Source organism: Mobula birostris, chromosome 6 (assembly GCF_030028105.1).
Source record: "Mobula birostris isolate sMobBir1 chromosome 6, sMobBir1.hap1, whole genome shotgun sequence".
Lineage (NCBI taxonomy): Eukaryota > Metazoa > Chordata > Chondrichthyes > Myliobatiformes > Myliobatidae > Mobula > Mobula birostris.
In genome coordinates, this window is record NC_092375.1 from 197,151,640 (window position 1) to 197,171,311 (window position 19,672).

The window sequence follows — 19,672 nt, forward strand, 5'->3', positions numbered from 1 at the left end:
ATGATGGATGTGATTGGGAGCTGAATGTCCAAGGATACACAGTGTATAGGAAAGATAGGAAGGTAGGTAAAGGGGGTGGCGTGGCCCTGATGGTAAGCAACAATATCAAATCACGAGAAAGAAAGGACATAGGATCAGAAGAGGTAGAATCCTTATGGGCCGAGTTAAGAAATGGCAAGGGTAAAAAGACATTAAAAGCAGTTATATACACAGGCCTCCAAACAGCAGCCGGGATGTGGACTACAAGTTACAGCTGGAAATAGAAAAAGCGTGTCAGAAGGAAAATGTCAAGATAATTATGGGGGATTTTAATATGAAAGTAGATTGGGAAAGTCAGGAAGGTACTGGATCTCAGGAGACGGAGTTTGCGGAATGCCTACGGGATGGCTTTTTGGAGCATAAGCCCACCAGGGGATGGGCTGTTTTGGATTGGGTGCTGTGTAATGAACCTAAGGCGATTAGGGAGCTGGAGGTAATGGAACCCCTTGGAAGTAGTGATCGTAATATGATTGAGCTCAGTTTCAAATTTGAAAAGGAGAAGCTGGTATCATGTGTGTCGATATTTTAGTGGAACAAAGGAAATTACAGTGGTATGAGAGAGGAACTGGCCCAAGTAGATTGGAAAAGTACCAGACTTCTCCTTCCCACCCTTTCTCCACCTTCTTTATAGGGACTCTGCCCCTTCCCTCTTCAGTCCTGACGAAGGGTTCTGGCCCAAAATGTTGACTGATCATTTCCACGGATGCTGCCTGACCTGCTAAGTTCCTCCAGTGTGTTGTGAGTGTTGCTTTGACCCCAGCATCTGCAGATTATTTTGTGTTTGGAAAAGTAAGCTAGAATTGCATGAAATTCCTACAAGAAATAAGGAAAGTACAGGAAAAATATATTCCAAGAGAAAAAGAAAATCATGAATGGAAAAATGGCGCAAACGTGGCAACGAGAGAGGTTAAGGCTAAAATAAAAGCAAAAGAGACGGCGTACAAGGAAGCAAAATTTAGTGGAAAAACTGAGGACTGGGCGACTTTTTAAAAACTTACAGAAGGAAACTAAGAAAGTTATTAGGAAAGAAAAGATGAATTATGAAAGGAAGTTGGCAATTAACATAAAAAAGGATACTAGGAGTTTTTTAAAATATATGAAGAGTAAAAGAGTGGCGCGGGTAGATATAGGACCGATTGAAAATGATGCTGGAGAAATTATAATGGATAACAAAGAGATGGCAGAGGAACTAAATAAGTATTTTGCATTAGTCATCACAGTGGAAGACATTAGCAACATACCTGATAGCCAGAGGTCTCAGGGAATAGGATTAGGTACAGTCAAGATTACTGGAGAAAAAGTGCTTGGGAAGCTAAATGGACTAAGAATAGATAAGTCTCCTGGACCAGATGAGGTGCACCCACAGGTTCTGAAGGAGGTGGCTTTGGAGATTGTGGAGGCATTGGAAATGATCTTATCAATAGACTCTGGCATGGTTCCAGAGGACTGGAAGGTCACAAATGTAGTTCCACTGTTCAAGAAAGGAGGGAGGCAGCAAAAAGAAAATTACAGACCTATTAGTCTGACATCGGTAGTTGGAAAGTTATTGGAGTCGATCCTCAAGGACGAGGTTATGAAATACCTCAAGGTGCATGACAAGATAGGCCCAAGCCTGCATGGTTTCATGAAGGGAAGATCCTGCCTCACCAACCTATTGGAATTTTTTGAGATAATCTCAAATAAGATTGACAAGAGAGAGTCTGTGGATGTTGTGTATTTGGATTTTCAAAAGGCCTTCGATAAGGTGCCGCTCAAGAGGCTGCTTAATAAGATGATAGCCCATGGAATTAGAGGAAAGTTATTGGAATGGGTGGAGCATTGGCTGATAGGCAGAAAGCAAAGCGTGGGAATAAAGGGATCCTATTCTGATTGGTTCCGCAGGGGTCGGTGTTGGAGTCGCTTCTTTTTTACAATGTATATCAATGATTTAGATTATGGATTAAATGGTTTTGTGGCTAAGTTTGCGGATGATTTACGAGGATGATGCCTGGAACTCAGGGGCTAGCATATGAGGAGCGTTTGTCGGCTCTTGGACTGTATTCATTAGAGCATAGAAGAATGAGAGGGGATCTCACAAACATTTCGAATGTTGAAAGGGTTGGACAGAGTAGATGTGGAAAGGCTGTTTCCCTTGGTGGGTGAGTCCAGGATAAGAGGCCACAGTCTTACAATTAGAGGGTACCCATTTAAAACAGAGATGAGGAGAAATTTTTTTTAGCTAGAGGGTTGTGGATTTATGGAATTCATTGCCATATACAGCTGTGGAGGGCTGATCATTGAGGGTGTTTAAGGAGGAGATTGATAGATATCTAATTAGTCAGGGTATCAAGGGATATGGGGAAAAAGCTGGAAATTGGAACTAGATGGGAGAATAGTTTAGCTCATGGTAGAGTGGCGGAGCAGACTCGATGGGCTGAATGGCCTACTTCTGCTCCTTTGTCTTGTGATCTTGTGATCCTTGCTTTCTGTGGGCAAGCCAGTTCTGGATCCACAAAGATGATCCCCTTGGATCCCATGCCTCTTTACTTTCTCAATAAGCCTTGCATGGGATACCTTATCAAATGCCTTGCTAAAATCCATATACACTACATCTACGGCTCTACCTTCATGAATGTGTTCAGTCACATCCTCAAAAAATTCAATCAGGCTCGTAAGGCACGACCTGCCTTTGATAATGCCATGCTGACTGTTGCTAATTATATTATGCCTCTCCAAATGTTCATGAAGCCTACCTCTCAGGATCTTCTCCAACTTACCAACCACTGAAGTAAGACTCACTGGCCTGTAATTTCCTGGGCTATCTCTACTCCCTTTCTTGATTAAGGGTACAACATCTGCAACCCTGCAATCCTTCTGAACCTCTCCTATTCTCATTGATGATGCAAAGATCATTGCCATAGGCTCAGCAATCTCCTCCCTCGCTTCCCACAGTAGCCTGGGGTACATCCCGTCCGGTCCCAGTGACTTATCCAACCTGATGCTTTCCAAAAGCTCCAGCACATCCACTTTCTTAATATCTACATGCTCAAGCTTTTCAGTCCAGTGCAAGTCATCCCTACAATTGCCAAAATCCTTCTCCGTAGTGAATACTGAAGCAAAGTTTTCATTAAGTATCGCTGCTATTTCCTCTGGTTCCATACACGCTTTTCCATTGTGACACTTGATTTGGTCCTATTCCCTCATGTCTTATCCTCTTGCTCTTCACGTACTTGTAGAATGCCTTGGGGTTTTCCTTAATCCTGTCCGCCAAAGCCTTCTCATGGCCCCTTCTGGCTCTGCTAATTTCATTCTTAAGCTCCTTCCTGCTAGCCTTATAATCTTCTAGATTCATGTCATTACCTAGCTTTTTGAACCTTTCAATAAGCTCTTCTTTTCTTCTTGACTAGATTTACAACAGCCTTTATACATCATGAATCTTGTACCTTACTGTCCTTTCCACGTGTCATTGGAAAGTACCTACTCAGAACCCCACACAAATATCCCCTGAACATTTGCCACATTTCTTCCGTACGTTTCCCTGAGAACATCTGTTTCTAATTTATGCTTCCACATTTCTGCCTGATAGCCTTGTATTTTCCCTTACTCCAATTAAACGTTTCCCTAACTTGTCTGTTCCTATCCCTCTCAAATGCTATGGTAAAGGAGATAGAATTGTGATCACTATCTCCAAAATGCTCTTCCACTGAGAGACCTGACACCTGATCATTTTCACTTCCCAACACCTGATAAAGTACAGCCTCTGCTCTTGTCGGCTTATGTACATAGTGTCAATAAACCCTCCTGTACACACCCAACAAACTCCACCCCATCTAAACCCCTTGCTCTAAGGAGATGCCAGTCAATATTTGGGAAATTAATATCTCCCACCACAACAACCCTGTTATTAACACTCCTTTCCAGAATCTGTCTCCCTGTTGGCTCTTTGATGTCCCTTTTACTATTGGGTGGTCTATAAAAAAACACCCAGTGGAGTTATTGACCCCTTCCTATTCCTAACTTCCACCCACAGAGTCTCCGTAGACAACCCCTCCATGACTTCCTCCTTTTCTGCTGCCATGACACCCTCTCTGATCAACAGTGCCACGCCCCCACCCCTTTTCCCTCCCTCCCTATCCTTTCTGAAACATCTAAAGTCTGGCACTTGAAGAAGCCAGTCCTGCCCCTGAGCCCTCCAAGTCTCTGTAATGGCCAGAACATATTAGCTCCAAGCAACACTCGCAACACGCTGGAGGAACTCAGCAGGTCAGGCAGCATCCATGGAAATGATCAGTCAATGTTTCAGGCCGGAGCTCTTCGTCAGGACTGCAGGGGGAAGGGGCAGAGGTCCTATAAAGAAGGTGGGGGGAAGGTGGGAAGGAGAAGGCTGGTAGGTTCCAGGAGAAAAACCAGTAAGGGGAAAGATAAAGGTGTGGGGGAGGGGAAGCAGGGAGGTGATAGGCAGGAAAAGTGAAGAAGGAATAAGGGAAAACACAATGGGTAGTAGGAGGCGGCGGAACCATGAGGGAGGTGATAGGCAGCTGGGGGAGGGGGCAGAGTGAAACTGGGATGGGGGACGGGAGGAGGAGGGAATTACCAGAAGTTGGAGAATTCAGTGTTCATACCAAGGGGCTGGAGACTACCCAAACGGTATACAGAACCATAGAAACTACAGCACAGAAACAGCCCTTTTGGCCCTTCTTGGCTGTGCCGAACCATTTTCTGCCTAGTCCCATTGACCTGCACACAGACCATATCCCTCCATACACCTCCCATCCATGTATCTGTCCAATTTATTCTTAAATGTTAAAAAAGAACCCGCATTTACCACCTCGTCTGGCAGCTCATTCCATACTCCCACCAGTAAGGTGTTGCTCCTCCAACCTGAGTTTAGCTTCATCATGGCAGTAGAGGAGGCCAGGTATGGACATTTCCGAATGGGAATGTGAAACAGAGTTGAAGTGGGTGGCTACCGGGAGATGCTGTCTGTTGTGGCAGACGGAGCGGAGGTGCTCGACGAAGCGGTCCCCCAATCTTCGTCGGGTTTCACTGATGTAGAGGAGGCCGCAGCGGGAGCACCGGATGCAATAGGTGACCTCAGCAGACTCACAAGTGAAGTGTTGCCTCACCTGGAAGGACTGTTTGGGGCCCTGAATGGTGGCAAGAGAGGAAGTGTAAGGACAGGTGTAGCTCTTATGCTTACAGGGATAAGTGCTGGGTGGGAGATCCGTGGGGAGGGACCGATCCCTGCGGAAGGCGGAGAGGGGTGGAGAGGGAAAGATGTGCTTAGTGGTGGAGTCCTGTTGAAGGTGGCGGAAGTTGCGGAGGATAATGTGCTGGATCCGGAGGCTGGTGGGGTGGTAGGTGAGGACAAGGGGAACTCTGTCTCTGTTGTGGTGGCAGGAGGATGGGATGAGGGCATCATTGATGACGGCAGAAGGGAAACCACGATCCTTAAAAAAAGAGGACATTTGAGATGTCCTGGAACAGAAAGCCTCATCCTGGGAGCAGATGCGGCAGAGACAGAGGAACTGGGAATGGAGAATGGCATTTTTGCATGTTGCAGGGTGGGAAGAGGTGTAGTTGGGGTAGTTATGAGGGTCAGTGGGCTTTTAAAAGATGTCAGTGAACAGTCTGTCTCCAGAGATGGAGACTGAGAGATCGAGAAAGGGGAGAGAAGTGTCCGAGATGGACCAAGTGAATTTGAGGGCTGGGTGGAAGTTTGAAGTAAAGTCGATGAAATTAATGAGCTCAACATGGGACTGAGTGCGTCCCTTCTCTATCACCTGCCTATCCTCCCTTTTGCACTGTCTCCAAGCTTTCTCTATTTGTGAGCCAGCCTCCCTTTTCTCCATCACTTCAGTTCGGTTCCCACCCCCCAGCAATTCTAGTCTAAACAGCAATTCTAGTCTAAACTCTCCCCAATAGCCTTAGCAAACCTTCCCGCCAGGATATTGGTCCCTCTCGGGTTCAAGTGCAACCCGTCCTTTTTGTACAGGTCACACCTGCTCCAGAAGAGGTCCCAATGATCTAGAAATCTGAATCCCTGCCCCCTTGTCTAATCCCTCAGCCACGCATTTATCCTCCACCTCACTCTATTCCTTTGCTCACTGTCACGTGGCACAGGCAGTAATCCAGAGGTTACTACCTTTGAGGTCCTGCTTCTCAACTTCTTTCCTAACTCCCTGTACTCTTTTTTTCAAGACCTCCTTCCTTTTCCTATCTATGTCCTTGGTACCAATATGTACCACGACCTCTGGCTGTTCTCTTTCCCACTTCGAGGTATCGTGGATGCGATCAGAAACATCCTGGACCCTGGCACCTGGGAGGCAAACTACCATCCGCGTTTCTTTCCTGCATCCATGGAATCGTCTGTCTGACCCCTGAACTATTGAGTCCCCTATCACTGCTGGCATCGTCTTCCTTTCCCTACCCATCTGAGCCTCAGGGCCAGACTCTGTGCCAGAGGTGCGACCACTGTTGCTTCCCCCAGGTAGGCCGTCTCCCCAACGGTACTCAAACAGGAATACTTATTGTTAAGAGGGACAGCCACTGGGGTACTCTCTAGTACCTGTTTCTTGCCCTTCCTTCTCCTGACTGTTACCCACTTCTCTGTCTCCTTTGGTCCCAATATATCTGTCAGGGTTGTTATGTGTGGAGAAATTAAGCAGACTGCACAATATATTTTTGAGTTTAAGGGGATGAGAGGTGATTTCATTGAAATGTACAACATTCTTAAGGATTTTGACAAAGAGGGTGCAGAAATAATGTTGGCATTTCTAGAACCGTGTCAGAGACTCAAAAGTAAAAGATCAATTTTTCAGGTCAGAAGTAAGAAGAAATCTCTTCACCCTGTGGGACCTGAATCTTTGGTAATGATTACTCTGATGCTCAGTTGCTAAAGATAGGCAAACCCCCACATAAAGGCCATTTGGGTAAACATAATTCACATATCACTATCCAAATCCTTGGGGCATGAAATAAAACCTGCTCCTGTCAACTTTGTGGGTGTAATTATTTTTTTTCCACTTGCAATTGATTCGACTTTATTACTTATATTCTTCATATACATGAGGAGTAAAAAACTTTACATTACGTCTCCATCTAAATGTGCAATTTATAGTAATTTGTAATAAGTAGTGTGTACAACAGGACAGTCAATGTAACATAGAAATACAATTGTATCAGCGCGAGTTAATCGGTCTGATGGCCTGGTGGCAAAAGCTGTCCCAGAGCCTGTTGGTCCTGGCTTTTATGCTGCGGTACTGTTTCCCAGATGGTAGTAGCTGGAACAGTTTGTGGTTGGAGTGACTCAGGTCTCCAATGATCCTTTGGGCTCTTTTTACACACCTGTCTTTGTAAATGTCCTGAATAGTGGGAAGTTCACACCTACGGATGCGCTGGGCTGTTCGCACCACTCTCTGCACAGTCCCATACAGTTCCCATACCAAGGGTCCCATTTAATGTCGGAGAAATGTATACGATATACATCCTGAAATGCTTTTTCTTTGCAACCATCCACATAAACAGAGTGCCCTGAAGAATGAATGACAGATGTTAGAACCCCAAAGTCTCCCCCCGTGCTCCCCGCCCTGCCACGCGTAAGCGGCAGCAAGCAACAATCCCCACCCCACTGGCAAAAAAAAGCATTGGCACCCGCCACCGAGCACGCAAGCCTGAGCAAAGCAATAGCAAAAACACAGACTTCCAATACCCCAAACACTTTGTGTTTCACCCTGTATATGACAGATGACAGGTTCTCTCTGTCCCTAATAAGGAAGCAGGAGGTGTCTCCGTTTTCCCAGCGAGCAGGGAGACAACAAACAACTCACTGGTTTACAATGTTAAAAGTCAGTTAGCTGCTTTTTTTGAGCTCTGTGCCTGAAGATCTCAAAGATCGGGTAGCGATGCAGCCAGTCAGGATGCTCTCAATTGTGTCCCTGTAGAAAGTTCTTAGGATGTGGGGGCTCATACCAAACTTCTTCAGCTGTCTGAGGTGAAAGAGGTGTTGTTGTGCTTTTTTCACCACACTGCCGGTATGTACAGACAACGTGAGATCCTCGGTGATGTGTATGCTGAGGAGCTTAAAACTGTTCACTCTCTCAACCCCAGAATCATTGATGTCAGTAAGGGTTAGCCTGTCTCCATTCCTCCAGCAGTCCATAGCCAACTCCTTTTGTTTTTGCGTTGAGGGAGAGATTGTTTTCTTGACACCACCGTGTTAGGGTGTGGCTCTTCTCTGTAGGCTGCCTCATTATTATTTGAGATAAGGCCAATCAATGTAGTATCATCAGCAAATTTAATTAGCAGATTGGAGCTGTGGGTGGCGAAACAGTCATGGGCATACACAGATTTAAGGAGGGGGTTTAGGACACAGCCCTGAGGGGATCCAGCTGCATAAGAGAAGGTGAAGGCTGAGGTCTCTAAGCTTCTTGTCAAGCCTGGAGGGAATTATGGTGTAGAATGCTGAACTGCAGTCTAAGAACAGCATTCTCACATAAGCATCCTTCTTCTCCAGATGTGTAAAGACTCTGTGCAGAGCTGTGGCTATTGTGTCATCTGTCGACCGGTTGTGTCGGTAGGTGAATTGTAGGGGTTCAGTGTGGGTGGTAGCAAGTTGCAGATGTAGTCCTTGACCAGCCTCTCAAAGCATTCGCTTATTATTGAGGTGAGTGCGACAGGATGCCAGTTGTTCAGACAAGGTACATTTTGTTGATGTGGCTTTGTTTTACAGAAAATCATGATTTTCTCGGAACACAAACCTCCAGTTGTAACAAGGTGGTCATGCCAGAGATTAGTAGATTTTAGATATGATTGGTAGGTAGAACAACAGGGGAATGTCTTGAAGACAAAGCATCACCCATTTAGAAATGATACGAATTGTGTGATACAGGACCATTGTGGGGGAGCGACATTGAGGCAGAACATCACCCATTTAGATATGATAGGAATTGTGTGATAGAGGGCCATTATCAGGGAATGACATTAAAATCGAACATCACCCATTATCTTATTGAATGGTGGAAGATGCCTTATACCTCATGGTTGACTCCAGCATCTGTTCCTAATCCTGACAAGCATTACTTCATTAGCTAAGCTTATGTTCGTGTGAGATTTTAGATGGTATTGGAATCAAATAGCTCACTAATTTGATCACTTTCTCTTTTCTCTAGGGGTGCCCTTTGACACCTTTGCCCCCAATAAATGTAGCTATTCGGTTTACTTACATCCTTCAAGATTGGCAGCAGTATTCTTGGCCTCAGCAACCACCAGGTAGGATGTTCCATGTTGTAATGCTATAAGATTACAATTTAAAACTTACAATTGCACATGATCCTTGGAGCGACGGAGGATGAGAGGTGACCTGATAGAGGTGTATAAGATGATGAGAGGCATTGATCGTGTGGATAGTCAGAGGCTTTTTCCCAGAGCTGGAATGGTTGCCACAAGAGGACACAGGTTTAAGGTGCTGGGGAGTTGGTACAGAGGAGATGTCAGGGTAAGTTTTTTACGCAGAGAGTGGTGAGTGTGTGGAATTGGCTGCTGGCAATGGTGGTGGAGGCGGATACAACAGGGTCTTTTAAGAGACTTTTGGATAGGTACATGGAGCTTAGAAAAATAGAGGGCTATGGGTAAGCCTAGTAATTTCTAAGGTAGGGACATGTTTGGCCCAACTTGTGGGCCGAAGGACCTGTATTGTGCTGCAGGTTTTCTATGCTTCTATGATAAAGTTCAAGTATTCATACTATAACTACTTCAATGGTAAATTGGATATTATTATTGTCACATGTACAGAAGTACAGTGAGAAACCATTATGCATGTCATCTGTATAGATTATTTCATTACATCAGTGCATTGAGGTATTACAGGAGCAGACAGGATATTTATCCTTTATAGCTTGCTTCATCAGTCAGTTCTGTAATAGTCTTTCTTATCCATGTCCTTTTTTTTAATTCACCACTGTGATGGGCAAATAGATCAGACACCTATCCTCGTTTGCTTTTGATGTTAAGGTACGTAGCAGGTAGACAGTGGCAAGTTACAGAATTACTATTTTTTTCCCTTCTCTGCACCTCAAGAGGTGTCTGTCCTAGATTTTGATTTTGTCATCCAAATAACTGTTCATATTGTAAATACTGTAGTTCTCTTTCCTGCACTCTGTTTAACTCATGGTGACTGTTTCCAATGTTCTTTCTAAACTAACTGAAGCCCTGTTTCCTATACTTACTTTAAACCTACAGTAGTCTTTTAGCTGTACTCCCTATCATAATTATGAGGATCCTGTTTCCTGTTCCTCTTAAACTCACTGTGGCACTATATCCAGTACTCCTTTTAAAATCCCTCGGGCACTGAAAGATTAGTGTATTATTGTGTTATAGTAAAAAAAAATCATAAATTAAAAGTCACAAGCACGAGGAAATCTGCAGATGCCGGCATTTCAAGCACCACACATAAAAGTTGCTGGTGACAAGGTTCCACATGGTAGGCTTATTCAGAAAGTCAGAAGGCATGGGATCCAGGGAAGTTTGGCCAGGTGGATTCAGAATTGGCTTGCTTGCAGAAGGCAGAGGGTCATGGTGGAGGGAATACATTCGGATTGGAGGGTTGTGACTAGTGGTGTTCCACAAGGATCGGTTCTGGGACCTCTACTTTTTTGTGATCTTTATTAATGACCTGGATGTCGGGGTAGAGGGGTGGGTTGGCAAGTTTGCAGATGACACAAAGGTTGGTGGTGTTGTAGATAGTGTAGAGGATTGTTGAAGATTGCAGAGAGACATTGATAGGTTGCAGAAGTGGGCTGAGAAGTGTCAGATGGAGTTCAACCTGGAGAAGTGTGAGGTGGTACACTTTGGAAGGACAAACTCCAAGGCAGAGTACAAAGTAAATGGCAGGATACTTGGTAGTGTGCAGGAGCAGAGGGATCTGGGGGTACATGTCGACAGATCCCTGAAAGTTGCCTCACAGGTAGATAGGGTAGTTAAGAAAGCTTATAGGGTGTTAGCTTTCATAAGTCGAGGGATAGAGTTTAAGAGTCGCAAGGTAATGATGTAGCTCTATAAAACTCTAGTTAGGCCACACTTGGAGTACTGTGTCCAGTTCTGGTCGCCTCACTATAGGAAGGATGTGGAAGCATTGGAAAGAGTACAGAGGAGATTTACCAGGATGCTGCTGGTTTAGAGAGTATGAATTATGATCAGAGATCAAGAGAACTAGGGCTTTACTCTTTGGAGTGAAGGAGGATGAGAGGAGACATGATAGAGGTATACAAGATATTAAGAGGAATAGATAGAGTGGATAGCCAGCGCCTCTTCCCCAGGGCACCACTGCTCAATACAAGAGGACATGGCTTTAAGGTAAGGGGTGGGAAGTTCAAGGGGGATATTAGAGGAAGGGTTTTTACTCAGAGAGTGGTTGGTGCGTGGAACGCACTACCTGAGTCAGTGGTGGAGGCAGATACACTAGTGAAATTTAAGAGACTACTAGACAGGTATATGGAGGAATTTAAGGTGGGGGGTTATATGGGAGGCAGGGTTTGAGGGTCCGCACAACAATGTGGGCCGAAGGGCCTGTACTGTGCTGTACTATTTTATGTTCTATGTTCTAAAATTTGCAGTGTCCGGATGGGCAAAGCTGATAGGGACCTATCCACACAAACTAATGCTGTAAGGTGCACTCACTAAATAATGACTTGAAGGGTGTAAGTACTTGTGCAATCGATTATTTTGTGTTTTATATTTATAATTAATTTAGATCTCTTTGTAGAGATGTGTTTTCACATTGACACAAAACAGTCATTTTTTGTTGAACAGTGTCAAAAAAGCCAAATTAAATCCACTGTGATTCAATGTTGTTAAACAATAAAACATGAAAACTTCCATGGGGGTATATGGCACTATTGCAGTACAGTAGTAATTTTTTGAGTGACTATTCATTCAGTTTTGTAGGAATAAAAGATTATATTAAGTTTATCTACAGATATACAAAATCAGTAAATAATTTAAATGTGTGCCACATTTAAAAACCAACCTTTTACCTTTGCCTTGCAAATGATTTGAAACATAGACAACAGGAATTCTGCAGATGCTGGAAATTCAAGCAACACACATCAAAGTTGCTGGTGAACGAAGGGTCAGGACGAAGGGTCTCAGCCTGAAACGTTGACTGCACCTCTTCCTACAGATGCTGCCTGGCCTGAAACATAGATGTACACTAAATTGAGGAGTGACCTTTTAGAATAGAGTAATGAGGAATTTTTTAGCCAAAGAGTAGTGAGTCTGTGGAATGCTCTATCAAGACTGTGGTGGAGGCCAAGTCCGAGAGTAATTTAAGGTGGAAGTTGATTGTTTCCTGATCGGTCAAGGTATCAGAGGATATGGTGAGAAGGCAGGTGTATGGGATTGAGTGAGATCTGGGATCAGCCATGATGGAATGGCAGAGCAGACTCGATGGGCTGAATAGCCTAATTCTGCTCTCAAGTTTTGTGGTCTTATAGCCTTGTGCAACAGCATTTTTCAGGATGTTTTACTGTGAAATTTATTTGCACATTTTTGAAGTTCACATCAAGTTATGTTATTTCCTTGATTGAATGGAGTCAGGCTTTGGGGAAAGGCTGAATTATGACCGCAGGATCAGGATTTTTGTATTACCCATGAAGGGAAGTCAAGTTACTATCATTTTTACAGAGTATTGAGCAATTGGTTTATACTTATTACCACAGTAAAACTATTATCTGATATTTTTATGGTTTAATTATTTTTGGAAACTTGCACTGCTGGGAATATTATGCATATTGTGCAGTATATATTCCTTTGCTTTGTGTAGCCAACTTAATGTCTGGGTGCCTGGATCCTCTGACACCACAGGGAAAGTTCTCATCACAAAGAAAGCCAAATGTTTATGGAGAACGCAAACAGGAGGAATTCTGCAGATGCTGGAAATTCAAGCAATACACATCAAAGTTGCTGGTGAGCGCAGCAGGCTAGGCAGCATCTCTAGGAAGAGATACAGTCGACGTTTCGGGCCGAGACCCTTCGTCAGGAGAACTTTGTTTGAGATCAGTGGCATTTGCAGTTACTGTACTGCTGTTTACTAATTCTTCTCTATTAATATGGTCGATAACTAACTTTATCTAATTTGCGATGTTTTAATTTTTTTAGCAAAGGATTAGGTTTTTCTTAAGTTTTGCAAATGAAACTATCAAATGGATGCAATAGGGAAACTTTTGGCATTGTGTGTAGGCAGGCTACCTGTGGAAGCATTTTATGTAGGCAGAACATCTGTTTCTCTCTCAGATCACTTATATAATGTTGATTCCAGCATACAAACCACTGATCAAATGGGCCAAGCTAGTTCTAAAGGTGGTGAAAACCTGACCTGAAGGTGCAATCTCAGCACTGCAGGCTGCTTTGATAATACAAACTGGAGAATGTTCAGGGATGCTGCCAGCTATTGCAACCATGTTAGCATCTCTGGTGAATAAAATCGATGATCTCAGAGCTAGGGTGCTGAATCAGAGGGACGTTAGGACTATGTGTGTACTTTGTTTAACGGAATCCTGGTTAGCCCCTCCTGTACCGGATGCAGCGATTCAGATCGAAGGGGGGTTTACTAGACACCGTCAAGATACATCAATAGAGTCTCTCAAAAGCAGAGGTGGAGGAGTATGCCTCATGATCAATTCTTCTGGGTGCACAAATATTTTAGTGCTGTCCCAATTCTGCACACCAGACCTGGAATATCTAGTGGTTAAGTGCTGTCCTTTTAATCTACAGCGGGAGTTCGCCAGAGTCATTTTGGTAGCAGTATACATTCCACTTTAGTCCAATGTCAATCAGGCTATAGAAGATCTGAGCAATGGGATCAACATGCACGAAAGAGCGCATCCCAAGCCCTCACCATTGTTTTGGGAGATTTTAACCAGGCCAGTCTGAAAAAAAATCACTAAGCAATTACCATCAACAGATCACTTGCAATACTAAAGGAAACAACACACTGGACCATTGCTACACCACCATCACGAATGCCTACTGTGCTATTCCACACCCTCACTTTGGGAAGTCTGATCACCTGGCTGTACTTCTCCCTGAGTATATGCAGAGACTGAAGACTGCAGCACCAGCAGTGAGGACCAAGAAGGTATGGACAAGGGAAGCACAGGAGTGTCTACAGGACTGCTTTGAATCTGTGGTCTAGACTGTATTCAGGGATTCATCTTCCAACCTGGATGAGTATGCTGCAGTTGTTACCGACTTCATTAAAACCTGTGTGGATGAGTGTGTGCCTACAAAGACTTACTGTACATTCCCAAACCAAAAGTCGTGGATAAACCAGGAAGTACGTTGTCTGCTGAAGCCTAGAACTGTGCTTTCCTACTCCATTCAGAATTGGAAACAAAAGCATTCTCAGAGTATTACAAACTACAGGTCTCCCGTGCTCATCAGTGACCAGGATGCTGCACTTCCTGAGAGGCTGAATATCTTCTGTGCCCATTTGGAAATGCAGAACAAAGTGCTGTGAGGAAGGCACCTCTCTTCACCCCCCACCGGGGAGCAGACTCTCCATCTGGCTGAATCTGAGGTGAGGAAGCCCCTGTCCAGAGTCAACCCACACAAAGCTGAGAGCCTGATAAATATACTACTTAACAGTAAGGCCACAGCCAATGCGTGTGGGCAGCAATGCTTCTCGTCCCATTACGCTGAGCACTGGCGCTCCCCAAGTCTGTGTGCTCAGCCCGTTGCTGTTCACATTGCTGACACATGACTGAGTCACAGGATTCAGCTCAAACTGTGCAATCAAGTTTGCAGATGGTTGGCTTCATCAGGAACAATGACGAGACAGAGTATAGAGAGGAAGCGTAGACTTCGTTCGACTGGTAGATTGGAGTGAGAAGAACAATCTAAGCTTGAATGTAGAGAAGACAAAAGAAATCATTGTGGATTTCAGGAAGGTGCAGGCGAACCATTCCCCTCTGAGAGAGAGTTAAGTGCACCATTTCCTGAGAGTTCACATCACAGGTGGCCTCACCTGGTTCCTTGATATCACCTCCCTGAACAAGAAGGCACAGCAGCGCCTCCACTTATTAAGAAGATTGAGGCAAGCAAGGCTCCTCCCACCCCCAACCTCCCTCCATCGTGCGTTTTACAGGAACACTATTGAGAGAGTCATGACAAGTTGCATCTCCATCTGGTATGGGAACAGCTGAGAATCAGACCAGAAGTCCCTACAAGGGACTGTGAGAACAGCTGAGAGGATCATAAGGGTCTCCCTGCCATCCATCGGGGACATTTATCAGGAGCGCTGCATATGCAGGGCCCTTGGTATTATTAAGGATCCCACCCATCCATCCAGCATCCTCTGTTCTACCATCAGGCAGGAGACCCTGATGCATAAAAACAAGAATGGTCAGGATGGGAAACAGTTTCTTCCCCCAAACCATTAAGCTTCTGAACTCCCTGTCGCCTCTTATTCAAAGTGCCACTGGTTAATCTGTTCCATACCTTACAATATTTAATTTATGTACTTTAGTTTGTTATTTGTGTGTGACTCATCAGTTGAGGTTATCTTTGCCTTCCCAAGTTATTGTGTGTTATATGTACTACTGTGCTTTGCATGTTGGTTCAGAGAATCCTTGTCTTGTTTCTATCTAAATGTATGTAGTTAAATGACAATAAACTTGAAGGAGACTGCGCCTGTCTGTAAATGGAGTAGCAGCAGTTTTTGTGCTGCTCCCAGTTTTGTTCCTTTCCCCCTAGTTTAAACGTCCAATTTAAAATTTTTATTTGCTGATTCTTGAAGGGGAACAGTATGTCTTTGAGCACTGTCTGAACCTAGTGATAAAGGCAATGGGATGCAAAAGGAAAGAACTGAAATGCCACCATGGGCTGAAGATACGGTTCGGGCACTGAATTCAATTAAAGATCAGAATGGGTCAATTAAAGACCAACTGGAAAAGAATAGTAATGAAATGAAGTCATTTCTGGGAAAGCTTAAAGACCTGGAAACTCAAGTTATTACACACAAAGAGGAATTGAAGGTAACTAAGCAAAAATTGTTTGAAACTACAACTCATTTGGAAAGATATCAAAATAAGATTATAGACCTGGAAACTAGGTCTCGCTGAAGGAATATACAAATTGTTGGGCTGCAAGAAGGAGCCGAAGATGGAGATTTAATTGCTTACATTAGTAAGCTTTTTCATACCTTATTTCCTTCCATATTATCACAGCCGCCTACTATAGAAAGAGCACACAGAGCTTTTACTTCGAAATCTAAAGACCCAAATAAACCAAGGCCTGCTGCGTTCACCAGCAACTTTGATGTGTGTTGCTTGAATTTCCAGCATCTGCAGAATTCCTGTTGTTAAGGTCTGTTTTGGTTTGTTTTCATCACTTTAAAATTAAAGATCAAATAATGAGCCAGGCAAGAAAACAGAGTTTTTAGATTTAAGGAATCTGAGCTCCACTTTTGAGGATTATCCAAAGGAGGTAAAGGAACAAAGATCAAAATTTGCTTTGGTAATGAAACAGGTATATGATAAGAAACTGTTCCCTTTCTTACGTTACCCAATAAGAATTAAAGTTTTTCCTCCTAATTCTCCTCGTACATTTTTTGATCCTAAAGTTGCACTGGCGTTCGTTCAAACTATACCTGCTGCAACTGCCGATTGAACTGTCTGGAAGGCTGCTTGGTTATCTGTATATTATCGGCATTTCGGAAAGAAGATTTGTGAAGGTTACTTGGACATTTCATTGAGAGACTGTTGAAAGAAGACAAGGGGATGTGTTCATTATTGCATATCATTAGTTTTTTTGGAAAGAAGATCTATGGTTCAAGTATGACCTGTTTAAATGGTTATTTGGATATTTGACTGAGAAAAAGAAGATAAAGGGACTTGTTCTTTAATGTCTGGTTTGATGTTTTTTTTTTCTTAATTGGTTGTTTTTCCTACTAATGGGGCTTTTTTATATATATATTTAGGAGAGGGTTCAACTGCTTATATAATTATTTCTTGTTGGTATTTTTGAAAAGTTAGTTGGGTTAAATATGCTATTAACATTTTTTTTTTGCTTTATTATAGCATCTTATAACCGAATTTAAAGCTTTTATTTTAGGGACTTAATATTAAATTTAAGATGGCGCTGGTTTTTCTTTTTAAGAGATAACATTTTTTCGGTTCTTCCTTGTTTAAAAGAAGATTAAATATAAACATAGGGTGGTTTGTAGATGCTGGAATGTAAACACTTTGTTGAGACTTTGTTGTTCCTCTCACAAGGTCAGTGGGTTTCATTTTTTTTAACTAGGGGAGGGAGAGAGAATCTTTTAAGATTTTTTTGTACAGACAGAGCAGTCCCTGGCTTCGTATTCTGTCATAGGGTGCCTGCTTTTGTTCGGGCTGTGGTGGGAGAGGGGTGGGGTTAGAGTTAGAGTTTTTTTCCCATTGGGTGGTTCCAGAGTATGTGTGTTTTCTATGTGCTGGTATTCTTCATTGCCACCAGTTTTGATCATCCTGTATTGATATGTGCTCTGCGCATGTGTAAAGTAGAATAAAATTATAGTATGGTATTTAGACAGATTAGTGTAATAAGTTGAATCATCCAATCAAATGAAAACAGACTTTTAAAATCATTAACTGATTCCAGCCTGATACGATTTTTACCCAGGAGACGCATTTCAGGGCGGGAGATCAAAATAGATTTTGTGAATGGTGGAGGGCTTTGCAATTCCACTCCACTTCTCAGAGTAAAACTAAAGGAGTGTCCATCTTTATTAAATCCAATATATTTAATCGAGGGGATATTGAGTCAGATTTTAATAGTAGATTTTTAGTTGTTAAAGGAGTAATCTGTAACGGAAAAGTTGTTTTGGTCAACTTGTACGGTCCTAACTTAGATGATCCTTCTTTTTTAAAAAGGTATTTGCTTTACTGCCTGATTTAAATGAATATATGTTGATAATGGCTGGGGATTTTAACTGTTGTTTAAATCCTTTGATTGACAAGACCTCAACCAATCAGCAACTTCCAAATCGCTTCGCGTCACTTATTAACTCCTTTTTGACTGATTTTGGATTAGATTAGATTATGGGGATACTCAGTCCTTGTTTATTGTCATTTAGAAATGCATGCATTAAAAAATGATACAATGGTCCTCCAGAAGGATATCACAGAATGACAGGACAAACCAAGACTAAAAACTGACAAAACCACATAATTATAACATAGAGTTACAACAGTGCAAAGCAATACCATAATTTGATAAAGAGCAGACCATGGGCATGGTAAAAAAAAAGTCTGAAGTCCCGATAGCCCCATCATCTCATGCAGACGGAAGCGCCGCAAACTTGCCGATGCATTGGAAGCACCCAACCGCAGCCGACTCTGAGTCCGTCTGAAAACTTCGAACCTCCGACCAGCTCTCCGGCACTGAGCACCATCTCTGCCGAGCGCTTTGACCCCACCTCAGCCACCCAGCAACAAGCAAAGCCGAGGACTCGGGGCCTTCCCCTATGGAGATTCTGGATCACACAGTAACAGTGGCAGCGAAACAGACATTTCAGAAGTTTCGCCAGATGTTCCTCTGTGCTTTCATGTCTGTCTCTATCAAATCAGGATTGTGCACAGCACCCTACTTGACAGATAACAGATATAATTCACCGAGCGGCCGCTGCAAGTTGTGTCACGCCGCCATCTTCTCCTCCCTCCTTGATTGAACTATGGAGATATTTGCACCCTGATGACAGAGAATATTCTTTTTTTTTCACGTTTATAAAGAATATTCGAGGATCGATTATATTATAATCGATCCTTGCTTCTTGCCCAGTGTTAAGAATTGTGAATATGATGCTATTGCTATATCTGATCATGTGCCTCTGAGTTTGTCTTTCGAATTTGATGATGTCATTCTTGCCTGCCCACCATGGCGCATGTCTCAGACGTTATTGCAGAACTCTGACTTTGTCAGCTTCATTGAAACCCAGATAAAAGAATTTTTTGTTTTTCATGATATAGGGGGTACGTCTAAATTAATCATATGGGATACATTTAAAGCATTTTTATGTGGTCATTTCTTATTCAGCTTAGCTTAAAAAACAGACTAAAGTAGAATTAGATAAGATTTCAAAACAAATTAAAGACTCAGATAATATTTATGCAATCTCCCCAATATTGATTTATTCAAACAAAATGTGGAACTTCAATCACAATATAATCTATTATTAATTCATCCTGTTGAAGGCAACTTGCTTAAGCTAAAGAGCCAATTTTATATGTTTGGAGATAAAAATAACAAATTTCTTGCATCTCAATTAAAAATGGCTAGAGCCAAAAGGTAAATTTTGAAAATCCATAGGAAAGATGGTACCCTGGCTTGGGAATATGAAGAAATTAATAAGATTTTTCAAGATTTTTATACTGAACTTTATAAATCTTAGTGTCCAGTAGATTCTTCTAAAATGAATGCTTTCTTACGAAAGATTGCTTTTCCTCAAGTTTCTGTTGAGGATCAAAAAACTCTTGATGCCCAAATTACTGAAGCCAAAATTCATAAAGCTACTTTTTCAATGCAATCTGTTAAGGCCCCTGGACTTGATGGCTATCCTGTAGAATTTTATAAAAAATTAGGAAAATTGCTTTCTCTGTTTTTTGTTGGAAATGTTTGT

The 19,672-nt window shown here is 42.8% G+C and overlaps 1 protein-coding gene across 3 annotated transcripts in view; it reads left to right on the forward strand.

The window, feature by feature from the left end:
• The window catches only part of rab3gap1 (RAB3 GTPase activating protein subunit 1), a 135,552-nt gene that overhangs the window by 39,847 nt on the left and 76,033 nt on the right, over nucleotides 1-19,672 (forward strand). For all 3 annotated transcript variants that reach the window (XM_072262155.1, XM_072262153.1, XM_072262154.1), the window contains one exon: nucleotides 9,189-9,288. In XM_072262155.1, coding sequence (XP_072118256.1) covers nucleotides 9,189-9,288 — 100 coding nt within the window. The remainder of the gene's footprint in view (nucleotides 1-9,188; nucleotides 9,289-19,672) is intronic.